Source organism: Dysidea avara, chromosome 6 (genome assembly GCF_963678975.1).
Source record: "Dysidea avara chromosome 6, odDysAvar1.4, whole genome shotgun sequence".
In the NCBI taxonomy this organism is placed as follows: Eukaryota; Metazoa; Porifera; class Demospongiae; order Dictyoceratida; family Dysideidae; genus Dysidea; species Dysidea avara.
Window position 1 is genome coordinate 33,851,454 of NC_089277.1, and position 22,971 is coordinate 33,874,424.

General features: G+C 37.7%; 1 protein-coding gene across 2 annotated transcripts in view; it reads right to left on the reverse strand.

Annotated features, from left to right (window-relative positions):
* Positions 1-2,525: 2,525 nt before the first annotated feature.
* The window catches only part of LOC136258597 (probable serine/threonine-protein kinase kinX), a 32,307-nt gene continuing 11,861 nt past the window's right edge, over positions 2,526-22,971 (reverse strand). The window contains exons 2-5 of one of the 2 annotated variants that reach the window (XM_066051933.1): positions 12,482-12,640; positions 12,215-12,334; positions 11,760-11,951; positions 2,526-3,683 (exon numbers count right to left, since the gene is read on the reverse strand). In XM_066051933.1, the coding sequence (XP_065908005.1) occupies positions 2,709-3,683; positions 11,760-11,951; positions 12,215-12,334; positions 12,482-12,640 (1,446 nt within the window). In that variant the 3' untranslated portion in view covers positions 2,526-2,708. Of the gene's footprint in view, positions 3,684-11,759; positions 11,952-12,214; positions 12,641-22,971 lie in introns of both variants that reach the window. The other variant, XM_066051932.1, reaches the window with a different exon arrangement.

Sequence of the window (22,971 nt, forward strand, 5' to 3'; positions counted from 1 at the left end):
AAAAAGTATGACACATTCCCGATATAAAGTGGGCATGGCTCATGAAAGAAACTGGGCTTGACCTATCTCGTACAATAACAATCGATTAGTGGGCGTGGCTCCAAATAAGCCAGCAGGCAGCTATGAGCATGGTTTCGTGCATACCTGTATCACCAATAAATGGGCGTGGCTGCACGGCTCACAAAAGAAGCTGAGTTGTATTAGGACTTGACTATGACGCGTTTATACACTTCCATACCATCCAACTAAACAATTTGCTTCGCACGTGACCCAATCCGGGTCAGACCTGGATAATTTTTAAAGCGGGTCTGACCCGGATGACCTGGACAAAATGTGACCCGGTTGACCCGACCCGGTTTCAACGCTTATATATATATATATATGTGCAGCAATCAGCTTGTGTGGTTGACCAAATCTATTCTTAAGCAGTGTCACTGATCGATTTTAACTTGTATTGGTCAACTGGCCACCACCCTGGAGGCACTTCCTTGTAGCTGGGTTCATAGGTAACTTAGTTTCTGGACATCTGAGTGATGTTAATGGCTGAGTCAGAACAGTCCTAAATTTCAGAGAGTCTCCCAAAAATATAGGGATACTCGGCTTTGGGAGAAAACTTATGGAGTATAGCTGGCTATACTGAATACAGTAACATGTTCACTGAGAACAGTGTCTGCTTCACTGCTATATAATAGGGACACTAACAGCTGCCTCTAATGTGGGACTGGTTTGAGGTGTGTGACTGGTTGTAATACTAGAAGTGCTTGAATTACTCGTACTACTTGTGGGGGTTCAGTTGTGAGGATGAAGCTGTGTGGATATTCTTCAGTACTGGTGGTGGCTGAGTACATTCTATCTCTATTTTGATATTCGGATGGGCGATACCATGAAGAATTTTAATCTTAGTATATTCTGCTTCCATGATATCTTTTCATCATTTCCAATAAGGGGTGTTATCGTGATGTCCAGGTCCTCTAAAATTGTTTTCTTCTGCTGTAACTGTTCCAAAGTAAGTTCAATGTTTGATATAAGTTTTTTGTTGACAGAGTAAGAGTCTATGATGAGTAAGCCTTCTATTCCAGAAAACAACTTCATTGTATGAGTGCGGTGTGAAGTCCAAAAACTATTCAGTTCAGGTGCCAACCACTAATGTTAAAAAAACAAACACACAACAGCACTTGAACACACAGGTGCTTGCCATCTGGGGTACTGTTGAAATGATCACTGCCATGGTACAGTGAAGTTTTAGACAATGGCATACAAATACGTACTCAACAGCATACACAACGTGCATGACTGTGCGGATCACGGGTGGATCAGAAAGTTGGTGGCCAAACTGCTGGTCACAGCATCAAATGTTTAGGAGGCAAATTGTCACTATAGTTAAATACAGTAAATCCTTGGCATAATAGCCACAACTATTAATTACTTCCCTCCATCAGACAGTAACTTCAACAACACCTTTGTCATTCATACATGTAATGTTCTTTCTGTAAGGCTGAGACATCTCACAAGCATAATTTAAGGCAGCAAGCAATTTTTTATGACCAACTGATATACAGGGAATGCAGCAAAACCTGTGTACTACAAACACCTTAGGACAAATTGAAAGTGTCCTGACCTTGCTGGTCTGTTTGCATGCCAGGGGATAGTAATGTTAGGTGTTCTGATCTTGTATTCAAGTATCCTGATTAACAGGTTCCACTATCTACTGAAACTGATAACCTTATTTTCATCTTGACATTGTACAGGTGGAGCAGAGAAGACAAATTTGATACAACACCATTGCCATTCAAGCTATCAAAAACAATGCATTTCATAAAATCTATCTATTATATATAAAGCTGAAAAGCCGTCTGTCCGTCTGACCATCACGTCGCTTACTCACCAAACTTGGCATGAATTGATACAATCTGTGCTGATAATGAGGCACTCATCGTCTGGCTACTCTAAGATTGTTATCACGAGTTCATGCATGCTTCTGTTCGTTTTCTACAGTGCGTAGAAGGCCAATGTGTAGAGAAAACTTGAGCAACATTCCTTTGAAAACCACATACTGTTCAAATAGTAGAACACTTGACTAGCGTGTATTAGGCTATAATAGTGTGTGCAAGCTAGTTAGCTATCTGACAGGTGTTCAATGTTAAAGATAAAAGAGATATAGATAATTTAACTGTAAGGAATGTTTAAAGTATAAACTACAAAGATAAACAAAGCTTTCTGGGTGAAAGACAAGTTAGATAAGTGTTGTTATATATGAACTCTTGTTGCCAGTAAATAAAATTAATGATAAGTATTGTGTGTGCACTACCTTTAGTTTTGGCATAGTCAAGCTTGACAGGTTTATTTTCAGCCAAAAAGTGGAGAGGCTCTGGCCTAATTAACTGGTCACACTAGTCTAGATCTGACGTCCTTGTCACTGTCAGAATTGTTGTCCATGTTTAGATGTGTGAGATATCAAATAATTATAAATTATTTCAATCCTATATCCAACACCAATCATCTGAATTCCTTTCTATATTTTTTTTGTTATTACAAAATTAACATATACATTTATATACAGTACAAAATTGTAAAGTATGTAAAATTTTAACAATTATTTCACACAATAAACAATAATATAAAATGTACACATCAGTATGTAGTGTACAGTTAGATAAAATACAAAATATGTGTTTACAAGTAATTAATTTATAAATAAAGCCATTCAGTTAATTAATCTCTTCAAGATGTCCCATAACAACACTGGTCAGGCTAGTAGCTTCAGCAGTCTCTATAGTCTTATTGTCAACACATCCACCAGCCACTATTATCACATTGTTGATGATTGTTACTGTAGTCCATGAACAGTTTGTAGGTATGGAAGATACTCTCCTCCAACTCTTTGTAACATCATCATATAAGGTAATGTCATTGGTTGTCTTGTCTTGTTCATCATCACCCCCTATAATAACAGGAGGAGAACTATTTGGAATGAGAGTTGTCTTAAAGTATGGAGCATCAGCTAATCTGCTCCACTTGTTGTCTTCACCAGTTGAAGTTGTAAGTTGTTGTTTACTGGTTATTTCATTAATGTCAATTAGGAATGTTTTATTGGAATGCTTATTATCTGCAGTATCAAATCCAACAATCACTAATGATTCACCACACATGGTGGCAGATGGACCACACATTGGCTGGGGGAGGTGAGTGTTCACAATCCTCCATTGTAATATGTTAATATCTAGTACTTCTATGGTATCCAGTAGAGTACCATCATCACCATAACCACCAGCCACAATGATATATGACTGGTAGGGTACAACAGCAGGGCATAATCTTGCTATTAGCAGGTTTGGGAATATATCATTTCTCCAACTGTTGTCACTAAATGTCGTCACTTTGTTAGTAGCTTTGTGGGTAGCAGAGTCATATCCACTGATGCTGGTCAGCTTGTCAGTGATGTTGACTGGAACACCACAATATTGTTGGAGTGGTGGTAAGCTATCCCATCTGTCTTCTTCTAAATGATAAGCATATACATTGTATATTTTAGTACGATCAGGACAGACTCCTCCCCCAATATACATAACTGATTTGATTACAGTAGCATGTGCCCAGTACATTGCAGTTGGTAATGGACTACAGGTTGTCCAGTTTAGTTGATATCGTCCACTTTGTAGGGCTAGTGAAAACTCTGGTGAGTCCTGTAAGAGTAAACAATGTTGTCATGACAACTGTTAACAATGAGGTATATATACAATTAACACATAAAGGTCACAAGTAACTGATCCACATAGTAGATACTAGTTTGTGTACATTATTCTACAAGACCATATTAACACAATAATTATGTGGAGGTGGAGTACATGAGGTGAAGTGTTGATACACCTTAATAACCCTTTAAGGATTAAAGAATTGTATGCATTCTACCTTGAAAACCCACACGTTTTATGATTATTATGTGTTATTATGTCTTATTAAAATATATAATAAGTTTATAGTGTTGACAAAGCCCCTAGTAGTGCTCAATGGTATAACAACTTATACTACAAGACTCGCCTGGCAATAATATAAACAACAGTATAAGGTGTAGAACCAATGTTTTACAAGCAGTAAGGTGAGTTTCAAACACCTGCACGTGATAGATTTCTTCTTGACACAATCAATAAAAACAGTCCGCCTTTTTGTTTTAATAAACCACATCACATGATCTTGTATATCAAATGGTTCGCCTCTAATTGGTGGGCTCTCTGAGCTTTATTTGAAGTAAATAGGACAAACACAGCCAAAGTTATGGAGAGATTTCTACAAGGCTAGTTTTATTGTTGTGTAAATATTAAATGTTTGTACTTTGTTAGGAATTTTACACTGGCTTAGTTTTGCGTGATGGGTTGGCTTTAGATACAGCGTATCAAAAGAATTGCCTATGAATGGCGAATAAAATGGTCCTTGTTTCGATCTCATAACAAACTGTTGGTAACATGGACATGCATGGTCAGGATTTGCCTGATAAGTAAGTACACCCTCGACCTCTGGCACTAACATGCCATGCCCTCACACATATACAAGATGTGAAGCAATTTTAGAGTAACTGATGTGTTTTGTTGTAATGTACAAGTTATACCTCTAACGTAGTGGCATGATGCTCAAGGGCATGACATGTTAGTGCCAGAGGTCAAGGGTGTACTTACTTATCAGGCAAATCCTGACCATGTCCATGTTACCAACAGTTTGTGACTATTTCCTTCTAGTTTGCTGACTTCCTTGCTATACAGATACATTCAGTGCAATCTGTATTAATAAAGCCTATACAACTGATTTTTGTTTCAAGTGTGGGATGTGAAAGTGACATGACCATTGCATTGAACCACATGAGAATGGAACAAATTGTGACAAAGTGTCTCTTGTAATCTGGTGTGAAATTAAAAAGGTGAATTGTGATGGTACCATTCATACAGACAAGTTTTGTTGTTGTGATATTAACATACAGAAATGGAACATGTGGCACACAGCTAGTAGATAACAGTAGTACTGTCCCCACATTGTCTTCAATATCAAAGAAGTAGTGTGTGAGTAGTTGTGAGTTTGTAGTGCATTCTAATGTATTAGATGTGTTAGTTAAGTCCATCTTTATGGGTAATAATAGTGTGTTATAAGTTTGTATAACAAAATTGTATCCCACAATCATAACTGTACTATGGCTATATAGGTTTTACATACAATATGAAACATGTACATAGTGAAGGTCAAGTGATGCAACATGTTGACTTCATGCTGTATTCCAATGAAGTTGTAACATGGTAAAGAATGCTCCTAATGGGAAGTTGTATCCCAGGTTGGTACAGTGTAGTTATATATAACATGGTAAACAATGTACTTGATGAGTATACAGGAGTATTGTACACTAGAATTTGCTTCTGATCTCCTAATAAGAGAGAATGATCTCCCATTGATCTCCCTACATTTGAATTAGGATTATTTTTAAACAAGGTACATGTCCTAGGCTTGCTCCAACCCTGATGGCACAATTCTGAGTTTAACAGGCTAGCAAAAGCATCAAGCTTAATGCCAGCATCAAGCTTAATGCCAGCATAATAAAATGATTTTTAAGATATCATACAGTATGATAGTACTGTATATTAGGGACATCGAAGGTGTGGGGGCGATCCGTGATATAATATAACCCAAAAACCTGCCACGATTTTTCCTAACAATGACATGACAGTATTGGTTGGGTAAAACCAAGCCCAAAAGTGTCTTCAGATCGACCCGAAACATTTGCGTCAAGTTGCTACAGAATTTAGAAAAAAAAATTATTCAACAGAATTTTCTACTGCCTGCCTGCTTGCACGCCCGCCCGCCCGCCTGCCTGCCTGACACCTTCAGTCAAGCGTAGCGGGAAAGTGACTACAGCCCTAAATTTTTTGCAGAAACGTTTCTAGTTCGCTTAAGAAAAAACCTTTGGTATATTGATAAGCATACAATGCTTGCACTATTGTCTTACCTATTATCCTTCTTTACCATGGCCATCAGTCAAGGTTCTACCGCTGACCGCTGAGTGTTAATAGACTACAGTACGGCTTCCATACCAGGTGTATATTGCATCAAACTATTCGAATACACGTGGTCGCCGGTTGCACCAAAAACACATGTGTACATGACTCGCTGTTGATATCGATCAGAGAGAGCAACTCAAGGCGAACTATATAGCAATGTGTAAGTCAATAAATATAGTTTATTTAGTAACAATGTTAAACCAAGTCGGGTAATCCAGGTCCTGCTTTACAGATATTCGGGTCTGACCCCACGTGCTAAATTAAATGTGGACATGTTACTACACGTCATAGCGTAGCTCTGCTTCTTTCGTGAGCCACGCCCACTTACGTAAATTACTGTCTGTAGACATATGGTAGCCACGCCCATTCATCAGTCCATAGGTATGCATGAATCCACGTCCATTATTGTCTGCAGGCTTATGTAGAGCCACGCCCACTGATCAGTTATTATTGTATGAGTCATAGTCTAGTATAATAGTGCTGTGAGTAACTCAGCAGATATTTAGTGGTCATGAGCTTGCAAAAAAACTCCACAAACAAATATAAGAAAAAACTGGAGTTTTAAATTAGATTAGGGACAGTGTATAATGCTGCAATAAAAAGTACTGAAACAAGCTGGATCGGAGTAGTACGTAATGTTCGAATACTGTAAAACAATAAGAAGTGAATATCCCTACTGTGCTACACTAAAACTCCAAGTTTTTTCTTTAATGTGAAATGAACATGCCAAAAATACAGCAAAACATAAACACACTACACCTTAGTACTGTATTTCATATCAAGAAAATGTGCAATGCTGTGTTAGGCTGATTATTCACACTTCACAGAAATAAGATCAATATACTCTAATAGAGCAGTCACCTACTCTAATACAGCATTCAGTGAAGGATAATATACTCTAATAAAACAGCCAACTCTAGAGCATAATCTTGATTTAGAAACCAATAATAAGCTGGATTTTTAGCACTGCTCAATAGCATAATAAGCTATTTTTAAAGCTTAATTGGCTCAAGCTGACTAGGTGTACATTTGGTTTCTTAAAATTGGCTCATGTGTGCATGTGATATGTGACCAAGCCAGGCAAGTGGACACTAACTACACCCCATCACATAACAGGTTATATCTCAGTACTGACATGGGTAGATTATGCACAATTAAAAATGTTATGAGTCATAAAAATTTGAAAGATGTTTATGTACCAATTGAACCATTTTCACCAGCACTGTCTCGATGTACATTCAAACCATGTGATAAAGTTTAATTCTTAGCATGACAGTATATTGTTGTCAAGGACTAGTGCAATAATATCAAGTTCTTAACTTGGTTACAAGTTTCCATATTCACACATCATGCACACAAATATATCATACAGTACAATAGTACTGTATAGTAGGGACCACAAAGGAGTAGGTGTGGCCCACGAAATATCGTCACCCAAAAACTAGCCTCAATTTCCCCTAACGATAAGGCAGTATTGGTTAGGTAAAACTAAGCCCAAACAAGCTTTCAGATTGACCTGAAACACTTTCAACAAGTTGCTACGGAATTTAAAAAAAAAACTATTTAATGAATTTTCTACTGATTGAGTAACTGACTGATGCCTTCAGACAAGTGTAACTCGATAACGGCTAAGACTACGGGCCTTTCACTGTTTGACGTCACTTCAACCAGAGAGATGCCTTTTGGCATACCACAGTATGTACAATGCATTCTTCATGGACTTACCAGAGTCCTCCTTTGTCATCTTTGCTGACAGCAAAAAGTGGCGGTAGCACGTCGTGGTCTCCCTTCGTAACAGAAATCGTAGTATTCATAGTGGCTATTTTGATTGCAGAGGTGCTTTTCGAACAGTTCTTGATTCGAAGTGCTGTGTAGTGGGTTGAACATAGCTGACAACAAAACGTAATGGATACTTCACCTTTCAGACAACAGTTGATATAGCTAGGGTGCGTGGCACAATTTCTGATGCAGTATGCGTGGATTCACCAATCATAATTATTTACAAAAAATAGTTAACAAACAATTACACAAAATAATTTTCAACTAGGGTAGGGATCATAGCACATCAATAAAACGTAACAAGCTGGAGTTATGAGAGTGCATGATACTAAATCACAGTAAAACAATAAGAAGTGTTATATCCCTACTGTGCTCAAGATACCATAATAGAAATGTAAAGTAGGGATATAACACTTCTTATTATTTTACTGTGATTTAATATCGGCACTACTCCAGTTTGTTTCAGTACTTTTTATCAATGTGCTATGGTCCCTACTCTAGTTGAAAATTCCTGTGTACTTGTAGTCATTAGGCTCAAGAGATTGGAGAGCTATGCATCGTTATTGACGACATGGCTACAGTTAAATTTCCAATCATGGGTGATGGTAGGTACACTATATGTGACTGTTTCTGGGAAAACCAGTCTTATCGCCCATTTAAAAGTATCGAGAAACGTCGGTTTTAAATATTCAGAGTGTTGTAGCTGGCCAATGGTGGTAGCTAAGCAAACCAAATTTTCACACGTTTTACAACCATTTCTTACCTTCCTGATCATCGACTGAAGAAGTAATCAACAACTAAGCTTCCTGCCATTTTAGATAGTTTTTAAACCGAGGTTGACTGTATCAGGCGAGCTGCAAAAAGGGTGGGAGGCGGGGATCCTGGAAGGCGGGCAAGATGGTGTTTAAAAATTGAAAAGGAACGTGTTGGGATGAATTAGGCCAAGTTATGGGCCATTCAGGGCTCAGAACTGGCTAAAATGAAAGGAAATTTAAAGCACAGGTCATTGTCCAAACACCACAGAGCTGTACAGCCACACACAGCCATCTCCTGGTTGGCCAGGGCTCCATCAAGACCCCAGACCACTCATACGGCTCACCATTGTGCTTTTAAAAAGCAGACTACTTTACTCTGGTCGACTATGACAGTGAAACTTGATAGTGCATTCATTAAGCTTTGTGTTTGCACGAAAAAATCAAATTTCCTGTCTTGGGCGATAAGAATGGTTTTTGTAGTTCCAATCACATATATTATATAGCACTACAGGAATACTTAACCATTCTGTAACTGATTTTATGCACATGTGCTTTATTACAGGTATGATCCCTCTACGGACAAAAGAATGGAGCTCATGATGGAGTGTTGTAGAATCTACTGCCATGAAGCATGAATGAAACTTGAAGCAGTTTGGTTTGCACAAAGAAAGGAGAAACACTAAATCTAGTAAGTGGCATTCTGCAGCAAGCTTCACACAAAGAACTGTCAATTTGCATGGAATTATTACACAAAAGAACAGCAATAAACAACCATTATGAAACATGCAAAGTTGATTGTGCTGTTTAGTAGTGATTGAATGTAGAGGAAATCCTGGATGTGTGGCTCCTCAGGCACTTGCCAAGACTGATGAAGTCACCACCTGGTGTGAGTTTTTAGTTATCATGTTGCTAACTCTCTGCTGCACAGCTACCTTCTTGCAAGTACACTTGAAATAGTGAAAATGTACAGCAGTCGGTTGTAATTATTTTGGAGTACCGTTTATTGTGAATCAACTATTCCTACAAATCTTGATTTATGTGATAGTGAGTGGTATCTACTTTATTACATGGTGAGTATTTATTAAATGTGACCTAATTTTAGAAGACTTTCGATATATGCACATTTATCAAAATTCATTTTATTGCTTCTTTGTTGTCTACAGGGACAGAGGAATAGACTGGCTAAGTTTCAGCTTCATAAGATAAGCAGTGTGGGAAATACAGCAGTAGACACCCGGACAAGCGAATAAATCAAGACTCACGGTAGTGAGTCGCGCGGTAGGGTGCACGACTACCATAAGTTATTTACACAAACAACTAACTCTAATAGAACACACACCTAAAACCTACCTTTAAAACTATTCTTTCGTAAAAAAAAACAAAAAAACATCGCAATACAACAAAACCTTTGATATATTGTTATATAAGGGTATTACTAAGTAAGAAATGCCTGTTATATTTTAGTAACACTGCATGAAATTTTGCTAGAAACGTCGTATTCTTCTTCTTCACATACTCATTAGCGCGGGTCACTTGTTTTTTAAACTCTTATATCTTAGATTGTAATAGTTCTACAGCCTTGGATTTGTAATCACAAGTTCTTTGGCTAGGTAAGTTTAATTTCTTCAGTACAAATCTTGAAACTCCACCTCTCTTGCGAGAGCCACCATAAGCGATTTTCTCAAAGTTTAATTCATTCACTCTTGTGTTTCATGGGACAATCTTTGATATGTAATTAAACATAATATGGAGTAGTTTCGCTCAATTATGACCTGCTGTTTTTCTGGGAAGTGGTGAGTTAATTTTAATATGTGCGCTCACAGGATAATAACATCACCTACGCTGATTGCTGATTTATTTTATGGTCTTTTAGAACCCTATCTTAAATTTAAGACACATCTAACTACAGTAGAATTTATTTACAGTCAGTGAACTTGGTGCAAATTCGGCCGTAAGCGTCAACACTAGGTGAACATGATCACTGTAGTAAACTCAATGAACTTGCTATCACTCATGCTATTCTCATAAGTGTCTGTTATTCAGTTGTTATTTACTAGTGGGTCTGAAGTAGCTAACAAGCTTTGTTTGTGCATTTCAAGGGACAATCCAGTATAATAAGAAGTTTGGGGCACATTCTCACCTGCCAGGAAATGGCCTTTGCTCAATCTGTTCACTGATGATTTTAATGGTGCCTAGAAGCCATACCCTACCGAGGTTGCAACACCGACAAGTACCTACCTACTTGTACCAAACTACATTCTTTGGTTTTGCCACTTCATGTCCCAAGCTATGATATAGTACACACAATAATTGTTGAAGCTGTTGTGGCCTGTATGAAACTAGCTATTAGCTTTATGCAATATTTTTTTTGGTCTTGCTCAGTGACAAAAATGTGTGATGTCCTAAAACAAAAACAGCCTTGGGGCTGTAAAAAAGGGTGCTGCCAAGCAAAGTAGGATCAGTCAAACAAGCTTATTCAACATGACTGGTAAGAACAAGGACTGATATCAAGTTGTGGCCAAGTAGATTGAAATATTACCATGATCAATCTGTTAATTTAAACGAGTAGGAGCAAGGACTAATATCAAATTGCGGCCAAGTGAATGCAGTATTACCCATTCTCTTTGTATCTAGCTATAGCTGTATAATAAAAACTAGAGCAAATACACATGCAACTGTTATTAAATTGTCATTGGCCACTTTTTTTGTAGTGTGTGATTTAAAAAGCGGCCAAATGACAATTTAATAACAGTTGCATGTGTATTTGCTCTAGTTTTATTTATAGCTATAGCTATATACAAAGAGAATGGGTAATACTACATTCACTTGGCCGCAATTTGATATTAGTCCTTGTTCTTACCAGTCATGTTGAATAAGCTTGGTTGACTGATCCTACTTTGCTTGGCAGCGCCCTTTTTTAATACTTCACTTTTCAGACAATAATAATAATGATAGCTGGGGCACGCAGCAACATTTCTTTCTTTTGATGGGATGTAAAACATGTGAAAATTTAGTACAGGTATGTAGCTTCGATCATTGGCAACCTACAAAGAGTTGAATACTTAAAACCGGCATTTCTCAATAGGCGATAAGACCAATTTTCCCAGACTGGATCACTTAATATGATTATTGTACAAGTGGAAGAATGATAACAACAAGAGTTACAATACATTCGTATGAGTTGACTGACTTTTTTTAGCATATTGGTTGCTGCAGTTTGCTTAGTTTGTGGATGACTCATCTGAATTTGATCTTTCCTTTGGGCTGGTGGACCATTAGTTCTTCTCTGCAAGTCAACAACTGGTTTGACATGATTAACCTCCTTCCTCTGTTCATTTCCTTCCCCTCTTTGATCAGTAGCAACCAACTGATGTGTCTTCACCTTTAAAACAGAAAAACACAATAAGTTTACCATACAATTTACTGCTTGGTAGTAAAACAGTTATTAGCTACTAGCAATAGTACAATATATTTGCCATTACTACTCTTCCATGCATTTTAAATTTCCCATAAAGATTCCAATAACAATCATTACCAGCTTGATGTTATATCATCAACAACATACATAACTGATTTTAGGAATTGTAGTTAAGAACAATGACCATTTTAGTTTACTAACTATTCTAGTTCTGTCTACTACTTTACCTTTTCAACTGTACTGTATGCTAAGTTTGTCTGTGACAGTGGAGTTAGATGTTTGAGTTGTTGTTGTAGATCATCTATTTGTTTCTTCTGTCTATTAACCACTTCTTTTTGTCGTTCAGCCTCCATCCTTTGTTGTTCAGCCTCCGTCCTTTGTTGTTCAGCCTCCATCCTTTGTTGTTCAGCCTCAATCCTTTGTTGTTCAGCCTCCGTCCTTTGTTGTTCAGCCTCCGTCCTTTGTTGTTCAGCCTCCATCCTTTGTTGTTCAGCCTCCATCCTTTGTTGTTCAGCCTCAATCCTTTGCCGTTCAGCTTCCCTCTTTTGTTTGCTTGTCTCCCTCTTCTGCCTGTCAATGTCTATTTTCAGTTGATTAATATCCTGATCAGTTTTCACCTTCTGTGATATAACTTCACCCTCCAATTGTGCTTTCTAATAGTAAAAAAAAAACAACTACACTGATGTGTACAAGTGTAAGAACATCAGCACTAGCATAATAGTTATATCACGACAAGTACGTATAAGAAAATAATAGAAATTGTAAAGATTGACTAGGGATCATAGAAAATACTTGGGGAACAAGGGAGGTTGCCTACACCTGCAGATATACTAGTGAACATTTTAATAACATTAATTCAGTGTACACCCATGACTGAACTAGTATATTTGCAGGTGTAGGTGACCTCTTCTGTTTCCCTACTGAAACTTTAAACTTATAATTGTTTTTGTAACATTATTATGACTGGTGAACCTGCATATACCGCATCAAAAGATAGAATGGTTCCTGAGTTAATCTTTTCATTTGAACGCACGCCTTAACTATCAATTACTGACTCTAATGCGAAGTATCCATTACACTTTGCTTTCAGCTATGTTCAGCCTGTTGCACAGCTCTAGAAATGAAAAACAGTAGGAGAAGCACCTCTCCAGTCACCATGAAAAATACAAACGATTCTCATGCTCCAACGGTCAACTATTGACTTAAAAGTGGAAATGATAATTATGCTTCACTTTTAACTATGTTCAGCCTATTACACTACATTACAAATGAAGAACAGTCAGAGAAGTTCCTCTGCAATGAATTCAATCTCTACTGGATAATACAAGGGAAGCTAACAAGCTACCACGAATTGATACCTTGGATTGTCAGCAAAAAAGAAATGCGACACAAAGGAGGACAAATGTAAGTCTTGATGTGTGTATTGTACATACCGAGGTATGCCAAAAGGCACCTGTCTGGCTGAGGCGATATCGAACAGTAAAAAAAAAAATCTAGCCATGCGTATCCTTAGCCATTATTGAGTTATGCTTGTCTAAAGGTATTAGTTAGGCAACCAGTCTGTCAGTTATGCAGTAGAAATTTCTTGATATTTTGTAGCAACTTTTTGGAAGCATTTTAGGTTGTAGTGAAGATACTTTAGGGCTTTGTTATACCTAACCAATACTGCCAAGGTGCCATTTTACTTCGAAATTGCAAAAAAAATGCAAAACTTTTTCCCAACAATGCTTTCCCATTTTATGCTAGATATTAGCTAATAATGTATAGTTATTAAACAGTACAGTAGTACTGTATATTAGGGATCATAAAGGTTTGAGGTTTGGGCTTTTCTGGTCAAAAATATCACCCTAAAACCAGCTTCACAATACCTTCAAGTGCAAAAGTATCCCATTAGTTTTAATTAACAGTTTTAAGCTATATATAGTTTTACTGCAAATCATCTCAATAAGCTTTATCACCATGCAACTTTCCCTATTTTGGTATGTATATATTGTATGACATTAGCAGGGGCTTGGTGTAGCTAACATTGTAGCACATACATACATCTAAAGATATTGAGTGACCTATCTTGTAACTTAATCTTGTATACAACATATTAGTAAAGCAACAAATTTTGATGAAATCATTTACTTTGTGATAATAGCATCAAATTTTCTGTGAAAGGTGAGTACATTATTTGAGATATTGTGCCACGTCAAAATAATGGCTTTAGGGCATGTTTGGAAGCTTTTAAACTAGGCTATAAGCCCATTTCTAGCTTGTTAGGAAATGATACAAGTGCATTCAAAATGTTCATTTTGTTTAAATCGCATTAATGTATTTCAAATTTGCAAGTGCAATCAAAAAATCTTTCAAAACGTGGTAAAATAAACTGTTTTTAAACACTTCTATTGAAGCCAACTAGTACACCAAAAAAAATTGAAATTTACAACTAGAGTAGGGACCATAGCACATCAATAAAATGTACTGAAACAAGTTGGAGTAGTCCATGATATTAAACCAGAGTAAAACAAGTTGATGTTATGCTACTTCTAAAAACCAGGCGCCATGCAACTAGCTAACTCATCTGGAATTAACTATAGACAGTATATGCTACCATGAATTAACCAACTATGTATTACTATTTTACAATAGGGTGGTTTTAGGTTGTACAATAATATTATTAGCGAACTCTCGTATTTCATAATTCATGAAATTTTTGTAATTCGTTCAATTACGTTGCTATGCACTGCTAAGGAAGCGTTTGTTAAACAAACCGCTTTTACCAACATATTACGCACAGAAGTATCTTCTAAACTGTTTTATAGTGTGACTAACGTGTTTTTTCCCACAAATTCTTCCTCAAAGCTGCTCTTCATTTTCGTTCGCGTATGTAAGGGATGCGCCCCCTTTCAGCTCGAAGCGATAGGCTATTCCTGGTAGCGTACGAGGCCTGCACCATTGTTTTTCAGTTGCTAAACGCCTGAAAACCTCAAAGGGAAGGCAGTCTGAGGAAAGTCGCCACACCCGTATTTCAGTCCACCGAAAAGAAACCACCTCAGAGTAAAGTTCACCTGTGCAGTAGTTTAATGCAGACTTCATTTCGCTATTACTTCTTACGTAAAAGCTGCTTTTACCATTATTTAACGATTTTGCTCACGTGGGTGCGTACGGACAAACATAGGTAGATAGGTACACACACACACACTTTTACAAAAACAATTTCAGTAAACCAGGCGCGCTCCCACAGCCGGCCTTTGACCGGCTGTGGGCGCACGCCTGGTTTAACAATAAGAAGTGTTATATCCCTACTGTGCTCAAGATACCATAATGGAAATGCACAGTAGGGATATAACACTTCTTATTGTTTTACTGTGATTTAATATCATGGACTACTCCAACTTGTTTCAGTACTTTTTATCAATGTGCTATGGTCCTTACTCTAGTTAAAAATTCCAATTTTTTGGTGTATTTGCTTGTTGACTTTTTAATATAAATAATTATTATAACTGGTTAACCCACGCATACTGCATCTGAAATGGCGCCACGTGCCCCAGCTATGTTAATTCGTGCACCCCGGTTATATCGATTATCGTTCGGCCTAAAAAGTGAAGTATCCACTACGCTTCATTGTTGGCTATGCTCAACTTGTTACACAGCAGTACAAATCAAGAACCGTTCGAAAAGCTCTTCTGCTAGCAAAACAGCCACTATGAAAAATATGGACGATTTCCGTTACAAAGGGAAGCCATCACGTGCTACCACCAAATTAACACTTTTTGCTGTCAGTAAAGATGAATGGGACACAAAGGAGGACACTGGTAAGTCCATGAAGAATGCATTCTATGTACTGCAGTATGCCAAAATGCACCTATCGGGCTGAAGCAATGTCAAACAGTGATAAAATCATACCCGTAGCCTTAGCCGTTATCGACTTACACTTGTCTTAAGGCATCAGTCAGTTACTCAGTCAGCAGAAAATTCTGTTAAATATTTTTTTTAAATTTCTGTAGCAACTTGTTGAAAGCATTTCGGGTCGGTCTGAAAGCTTGTTTGGGCTTAGTTTTACCTAACCAATACTGCCTCATCATCGTCAGGGGAAATTGAAGCTGTTTTTGGGTGATGTTATTTCGTGGGCCATGCTCCTTTGTGGTCCCTACTACACAATACTAACGTACTGTATGATATTTCAGTGTTAAACGTGCAGGCACAATCCAATAGAAATAATATATTGTATATCTATGGTTTCATATACCATGACCCTCTGAGCTTCTTAACATGGCAAGTTAATGACCTGGATGGACACCTCCCTCGATCAGCTTTTGAATATGACCATCCATTGCTAGTCTATTCAGAGGTAAAGTTTCAGTATATTTACTATTGAATACTTTTATGGCATTTTCTATTGATTTTGCTTGTCAGGTTCTTTGAGCGTGATATGATTGTTAATTTTAATGGCAACGTATCTTAGGCAAACATTGCACCTAGTTTGGTGATTTACCAAAAAGCAAATGATTTTTTTGCTTAGCCGCTCTACTATCATACAGTACGATAGTACTGTATAGTAGGGACCACAAAGGAATAGGCGTGGTCCATGAAATAACATCACCCAAAAACCACCCTCAGTTTTCCCTGATGACGATGAGTCAGTATTGGTTTGGTAAAACTAAGCCCAAACAAGCTTTCAGATCAATCCGAAACACTTTCAACAAGTTGCTACAGAATTTTAAAAATAGTTTATATAACAGAATTTTCTACTGACCAACTGATGCCTTCAGACAAGCATAACTCGATAAAGGCTAAGGCTACAGGCTTGATTTTTTCACTGTTCGACATTGCTTCAGCCTGAGAGGTGCCTTTTAGCATACCGCAGTACGTACAATGCATTCTTCATGGACTTACCAGTGTCCTCCTTTGTGTCCCATTAATCTTTGCTTACAGAAAAATGTGTCAATTTGGCGATAGAAAATAATGGCTTCCCTTTGTAATGGAAATCGTCCATATTTTTCATAGTGGCTGTTTCAATTGCAGAGGTTCTTTTCAAACAGTTCTCGATTCATACTGCTGTGTAACGGGTTGAACACAGCCGACAACAAAGCGTAATGGATACTTCACTTTTCAGACAACAATTGATATAACTGGGCACACGGCACCATTTCTTTCGGTATGCATGGATTACAGAGGTGCTTTTCGAACAATTCTAGATCTGAAATGCTGTGTAACTGGATGACAATAGCTGACAACAAAGTGTAATGGACACTTCACTTTTCAGATGATAATTGATATAGCTGGGGCATGCGGCACTATTTCAGATGTAGTATGCGTGGGTTCACCAGTCATAGTAATAATAATATTTACAAAAAATGTTAACAAACAAGTACACAGAAAATTTTGGAATTTGCAACTAGAGTAGGGACCATAGCACATTGATAAAAGTACTGAAACAAGCTGGAGTAATGCATGATATTAAACCAATAAGAAGTGTTATATCCCTACTGTGCTAAAGACACCATAATAATAATTCACAGTAGGGATATAACACTTCTTATTGTTTTACTGTGATGTAATATCATGCACTACTCCAGCTTGTTTCAGTATTTTTTTATCGATGTGCTATGGTCCCTACTCTAGTAGAAAATTCCAAATTTTCTGTGTACTTGTAAAATTTACAGGTGCAAAAAATTAGGAATTTTCAAGAGGAGTATAGACCATAGCATGTCGATAAAAGTCCTGATACAAGCTGGAGTAGCGTACAATATTAAATCACAATAAAACAATCACAAGTGTTATATCCCTACTGTGATCAAGATACATAATAGAAATGCACAGTAGGGATATAAATATAACACTTCTTATTATTGTGATTGAATATTGTGCACTACTACCAATTTGTTTCAGTACTTTTATTGATGTGCTATTGTCCCTACTCTACATAGATGAAGATTCCACACTTTTGTGCACCTGTTTGTTAACTTTTTTTGTACAATAAAATTATTATAACTGGTGAACCCACACATACCACATAAAAAGAAAGAAATGGTGCCGCAAGCCCCAGCTACCAATTATCATTAAGTATCCATTGTGCTTATGTTCCACCTGTCACACAGTATTATGAATCAGGAACTGTTCAAAAAGCACCTGTGCAATCAAAGTAGCTGAAAAATATAGATGATTACCATTACAAAAGGAAGCCATCATGCGCTACCATCAAATCGACACTTTTCACTGTCAGCAAAGATGAAGTAATGTTAAACAAGGACAAAATCAAGTCTGTGGCCTTAGCCATTATCGAGTTACATTTATCTGAAGGCATCAGTCAATTACTCAGTCAGTCACTACAAAATTCCGTTTAATATATATATATATATATATATTAAATTCATAGTAACTTGTTGAAAGTGTTTTGAGTTGGCTTGTTCGGGCTTACTGCTTCATCGTCATCAGGGAAAAGTAAACTAGTTGATGATCCAAATGAGGCTAGAATATTTTCTGGTTGTAATCATAAGCTTCCAGCCAAGCCTTCCGTTAGAAATAATCTCTGGGAACCTTCATCAAGGGGTATTTTAGTTGAAATTTCTATCTTGTTGGCATAACCATTGGCAACTGCAGATTTCAACAGACAGACATTGTCCCCAGCTATGTGTATAGATGATGAAGCATTGGTAGCAATGGTGGTCATGCCAACTGTTGTGGTTGGAGTGGTAACAGTGCCAGAAGTGTCTGATCTGTGGGATTAATGGAACAGTTACTTGTACTCTGCTGGTTACATAGACTGATGAGAAGCTTCCTAGAACATATGCAGCATTGGTTCTCATGGTGCATTGTAAAACCTTGTGTCCAGCAAGGCAGTTAAAACACAAATTCTGATGCTGCTTCAACCTCTTAGATGGCTAACAAACATCTTCACAATTTATGCAAGCATGGTAGCCCTCACAGTAGATGCACACTCTCTTCTTAGTGTCTTCTAGATTGTGACTCTTTTAATACAAGTGTGGAAGGATACTGTGGGAGTGTGAGGTGATAGGATGGCATATTTAAAACTGATTCAAACATGTGAATTTTCTTGAGAACTGCATCTTGTAAGTCCTGAAAGGTCTATTCACTATCAGTACATGCTCTAGCAAGGTGCTTCCTGATTTCACAAAGTAGTAATCTCCAGAATAATACAGACACTAGTGGGTCAGCATATATAAGAGTCAATTGGTTTGCCAAAAAGGTGAGACTTCTGACATGTCCCTCTACTGAATCATGAAACAGCTGTACAGTAAGTAAGCTGACATACAAGTTGGGTAGGTGTAACAATGATTGCATGTGTGCAGCAATCAGTCTGTGTGGTTGACCAATTCTATTCTTAAGTACAGTGTCACTGATCGATTTTAACTTTTATTGGTCAACTGGCCACCACCCTGGAGGCACTCCCTTGTAGCTGGGTTCATAGGTAACTTAGTTTCTGGACATCTGAGTGATGTTAATGGCTGAGTCAAGATAGTCCCACAATTTCAGAGGGTCTTTCAAAAATATAGGGATACTCAACTTTGGGAGAAAATTTGTGGAGTAGCTGGCCATACTAAATACAGTAATATGTTGAGAACAGTGTCTGCTTCAATGCTAAATAATAGGGACACTAACAACTGCCTCTAATGTGGGACTGGTTTGAGGTGTGTGACTGGTTGCAGTGCTTGAATTACTCATACTACTTGTGGGGGAGTGCTTTCAGTTGTGAGGATGAAGCTGTGTGGATATTCTTCGGTCGGTACTGGTGGTGGCTGAGTACTTTCTGTCTCTATTGAGTTCAGCTTACTATTCAGATGGGTGATACCATGAAGAATCTTAATCTTAGTATCATCTGCTTCCATGATCTCTTCTTCCTTGTTTCCAATAAGGGGTGCTATCTTGACGTCCGGGTCCTCTAAAATTGTTTGTTTCTGCTGTAACTGTTCCAAAGTGAGTTCATTGTTTGATATAAGTTTTTTGTTGACAGAGTAAGAGTCTATGATGAGTAAGCCTTCTATTCCAGACACCAACTTCATTGTATGAGTGCAGTAACCATGGTGTGAAGTCCAAAAACTATCCAGTTCAGGTGCCAACCACTAATGTTAAAAAAACAAACACACAACAACACTTGAACACACAGGTGCTTGCCATCTGGGGTACCGTTGAAACAATCACTGCCATTGTACAATGAAGTTTTAGACAATGGAATACAAATACATACTCGAAGGCATGCACAACGTGCAAGACTGTGCGGATCATGGGTGAATCAGAATGCTGGTGGCCAAACTGCTACTGAACTGGACACAGTATCAACTGTTTAGGGGGTGATGATAAGTATAGGGTTCTGGAACAGACACGCAGTGAGATTGAGCCAATTAATTAATGTTCATGGATACACTACGATGGCACCTAACTGTGTACACACGGAGCACATTACCTCATACATTACGTAATAAGTAAGTGTTACTATAGTTAAATACAGTAAATTCTTGACATACAGCACAACTATTAATTTCTTCCCTCCATCAGACGGTAACTTCAACAACACCTTTGTCCTTCATACATCTAACATTCTTTCTGTCAGGCTGAGACATCTCACAAGCATGATTTAAGGCAGCAAGCAAATTTTTATGACCAACTGATATACAGAGAATGCAGCAAAACCTGTGTACTACAGACGTCTTAGGACAAATTAAAAGTGTCCTGACCTTGCTAGTCAGTTTACATGCCAGGGGATAGTAATGCTAAGTGTTCTCATCTCAAATTCAAGTATCCTGATGAACAGGTTCCACTATCTACTGAAACTGATACCCTTATTTCCATCTTGACATTGTACAGGTGGAGCAGAGATGACAAATTTGATACAACGCCATCGCCATTTCAAGCTATCAAAAACAATGTATTTCCTACAATATATCTATAAAGCTGAAAAGCCGTCTGTCCATCTGACCGTCACACCGCCTACTCACCAAACTTGGCGTGAATCAACACAATCTGTGCCAATAATAAAGCACTCATCATCCGGCTACTCTCACGTGTGCTTCCATTCATTCTCTACAGAGCGTAGAAGGCCAATGTGTAGAGAAAACTTGAGCAACATACCTTTGAAAATCACATACTGTTCAAATGGTAGAACACTTGACTAACATGTAAAAGGTCGTGGGTTCGTATCCACGTGTTGACAGATTATTTTCTTTCTACTCAGTACCTTTTTGTACACACCTTTTTAAAACACGACTTTCAACTCGAATGTTGTTGTAGCAAATCATATTTACTTTTGTTTGCTCTTTATATATATTATGGCGATGAAGGCACTGGTGTAGGGAAGGATCACTGAAAAGTTGAGCTACATTCCTGTCAAAACCACAGATAAACAACTGTGGCAATTTGTGTACCTCCCTTAACCAAAGTTATTATAACCAACCTGGATTCAATCCCCACCTAGGTCATAACTTTTTTTTCACTTTTGGGTCCTTTTTGATGCACCTTTTTGTTCCATGCAAGTCTTCATCTACAAACTCTTATGCTCAATTTTTCAGCACTGGCACTTAACTGCCTCACATCGTAGGGACTCTTATAGCACTTTTGGGATAGGGCAGGTAAATTGCCAACATATTTGTCCATCTGTGTGTTGGTCCAGTTTGTTGTATTAGAGTAGGTAAAACTTTCACCAGTATCTAGAATATCTACATCTTTGTTGTAAGCACTTAGGTGTGCACTGACATGCAAAACTGTTTGTTCAGATTTACCTCATTACTGTTGTAGTAAATAGGCAGCTTGCATGATTGGACAGATACTACTGAGCATCTAAAAAAATATGATAATATTTGAACCATGCAGATACCATAGTTTACTGCCATAACTGTTTCACTATAATCCCGCTTACATGCTGTCACTCTAAAGGATCGTACATTACCTTAATGGTCAATTACACTGCAGGTGTTTTAAAATGGAGGTTTTGTATGGCAAGAGGTATGCGTGTCACTGCAACATCAGAACTGAAAGTGCATAGCATAGGACAAGTTCTGAACCTTTGCTTACCATGTAGTAACTATAATTACAAATTGTGTTGGCTTTAAATTATGCCCAAGTTCATTTCTCTTTGTGACAGTCGGTAAGGTAAACATCATGTATAACTGATACTGTACCATGTGTACACCACCTGTATGTAATGGAGGTATACTGTAAATACAATTGCCTTAGCAGCTCACATGCAGTTTAACTAATTAGCCTTGCATGCACATTTTTTCACTATATGTACTGCATAAGTGTTGTGCACTTTAAAGCACTATCGACATGCATGCTACACAGCAAATATAGGACACTGATATTTATGCTTGGTTCCCAATATACTAATTATTGTCACATTAGTTGTCCTGCATGTAAATCAGCAAAGGTTTTGTTTGTTCTTTACAGCATGTTGAAGTCACTGGTAGGGAAGACGCATTGAATAATTGAACTACATTCCTGTCAAAACCACAAACAATAAACTTTAGTGTTTTGCATCATTAATTTCAGCAGGATGGCATAAAGAAACCTCATGCTCTTTAAAAATGTGACATCATGTACTACATGAGCAGTGCTGGTGTTTAATGCTTGGTCCCTCTTCCTGGCATGAACATGTTTAATGTGGAGATGGTGTTGCACGTAGGGCAGGTACCAATGTTAGTATTTATCTATATATAAAGCTGAAAAGCCGTCTAATCGTCACGCAGCTTATTCACCAAACTTGGCATGAATCGACATAATCTGTGCTGATAATGAAGCACTCATCATCCGACTACTCTAAGATTATTATTACAAATTCTTCCATTTGCTCTCAACAGTGCATAGAAGGCCAATGTGTAGAGAAAACTTGAGCAACATCAACCACAGTACATAGTGTTCAAGTGGTAGAGGTTGTGGGTTCGAATCCACATGTTGGTAGATTTTTTCTTTCTATTCAGTACCTTTTTGTGTACACCTTTTTAAAACATTATTTTTAGCTCATCATATCTTGGCATGAAAAGCT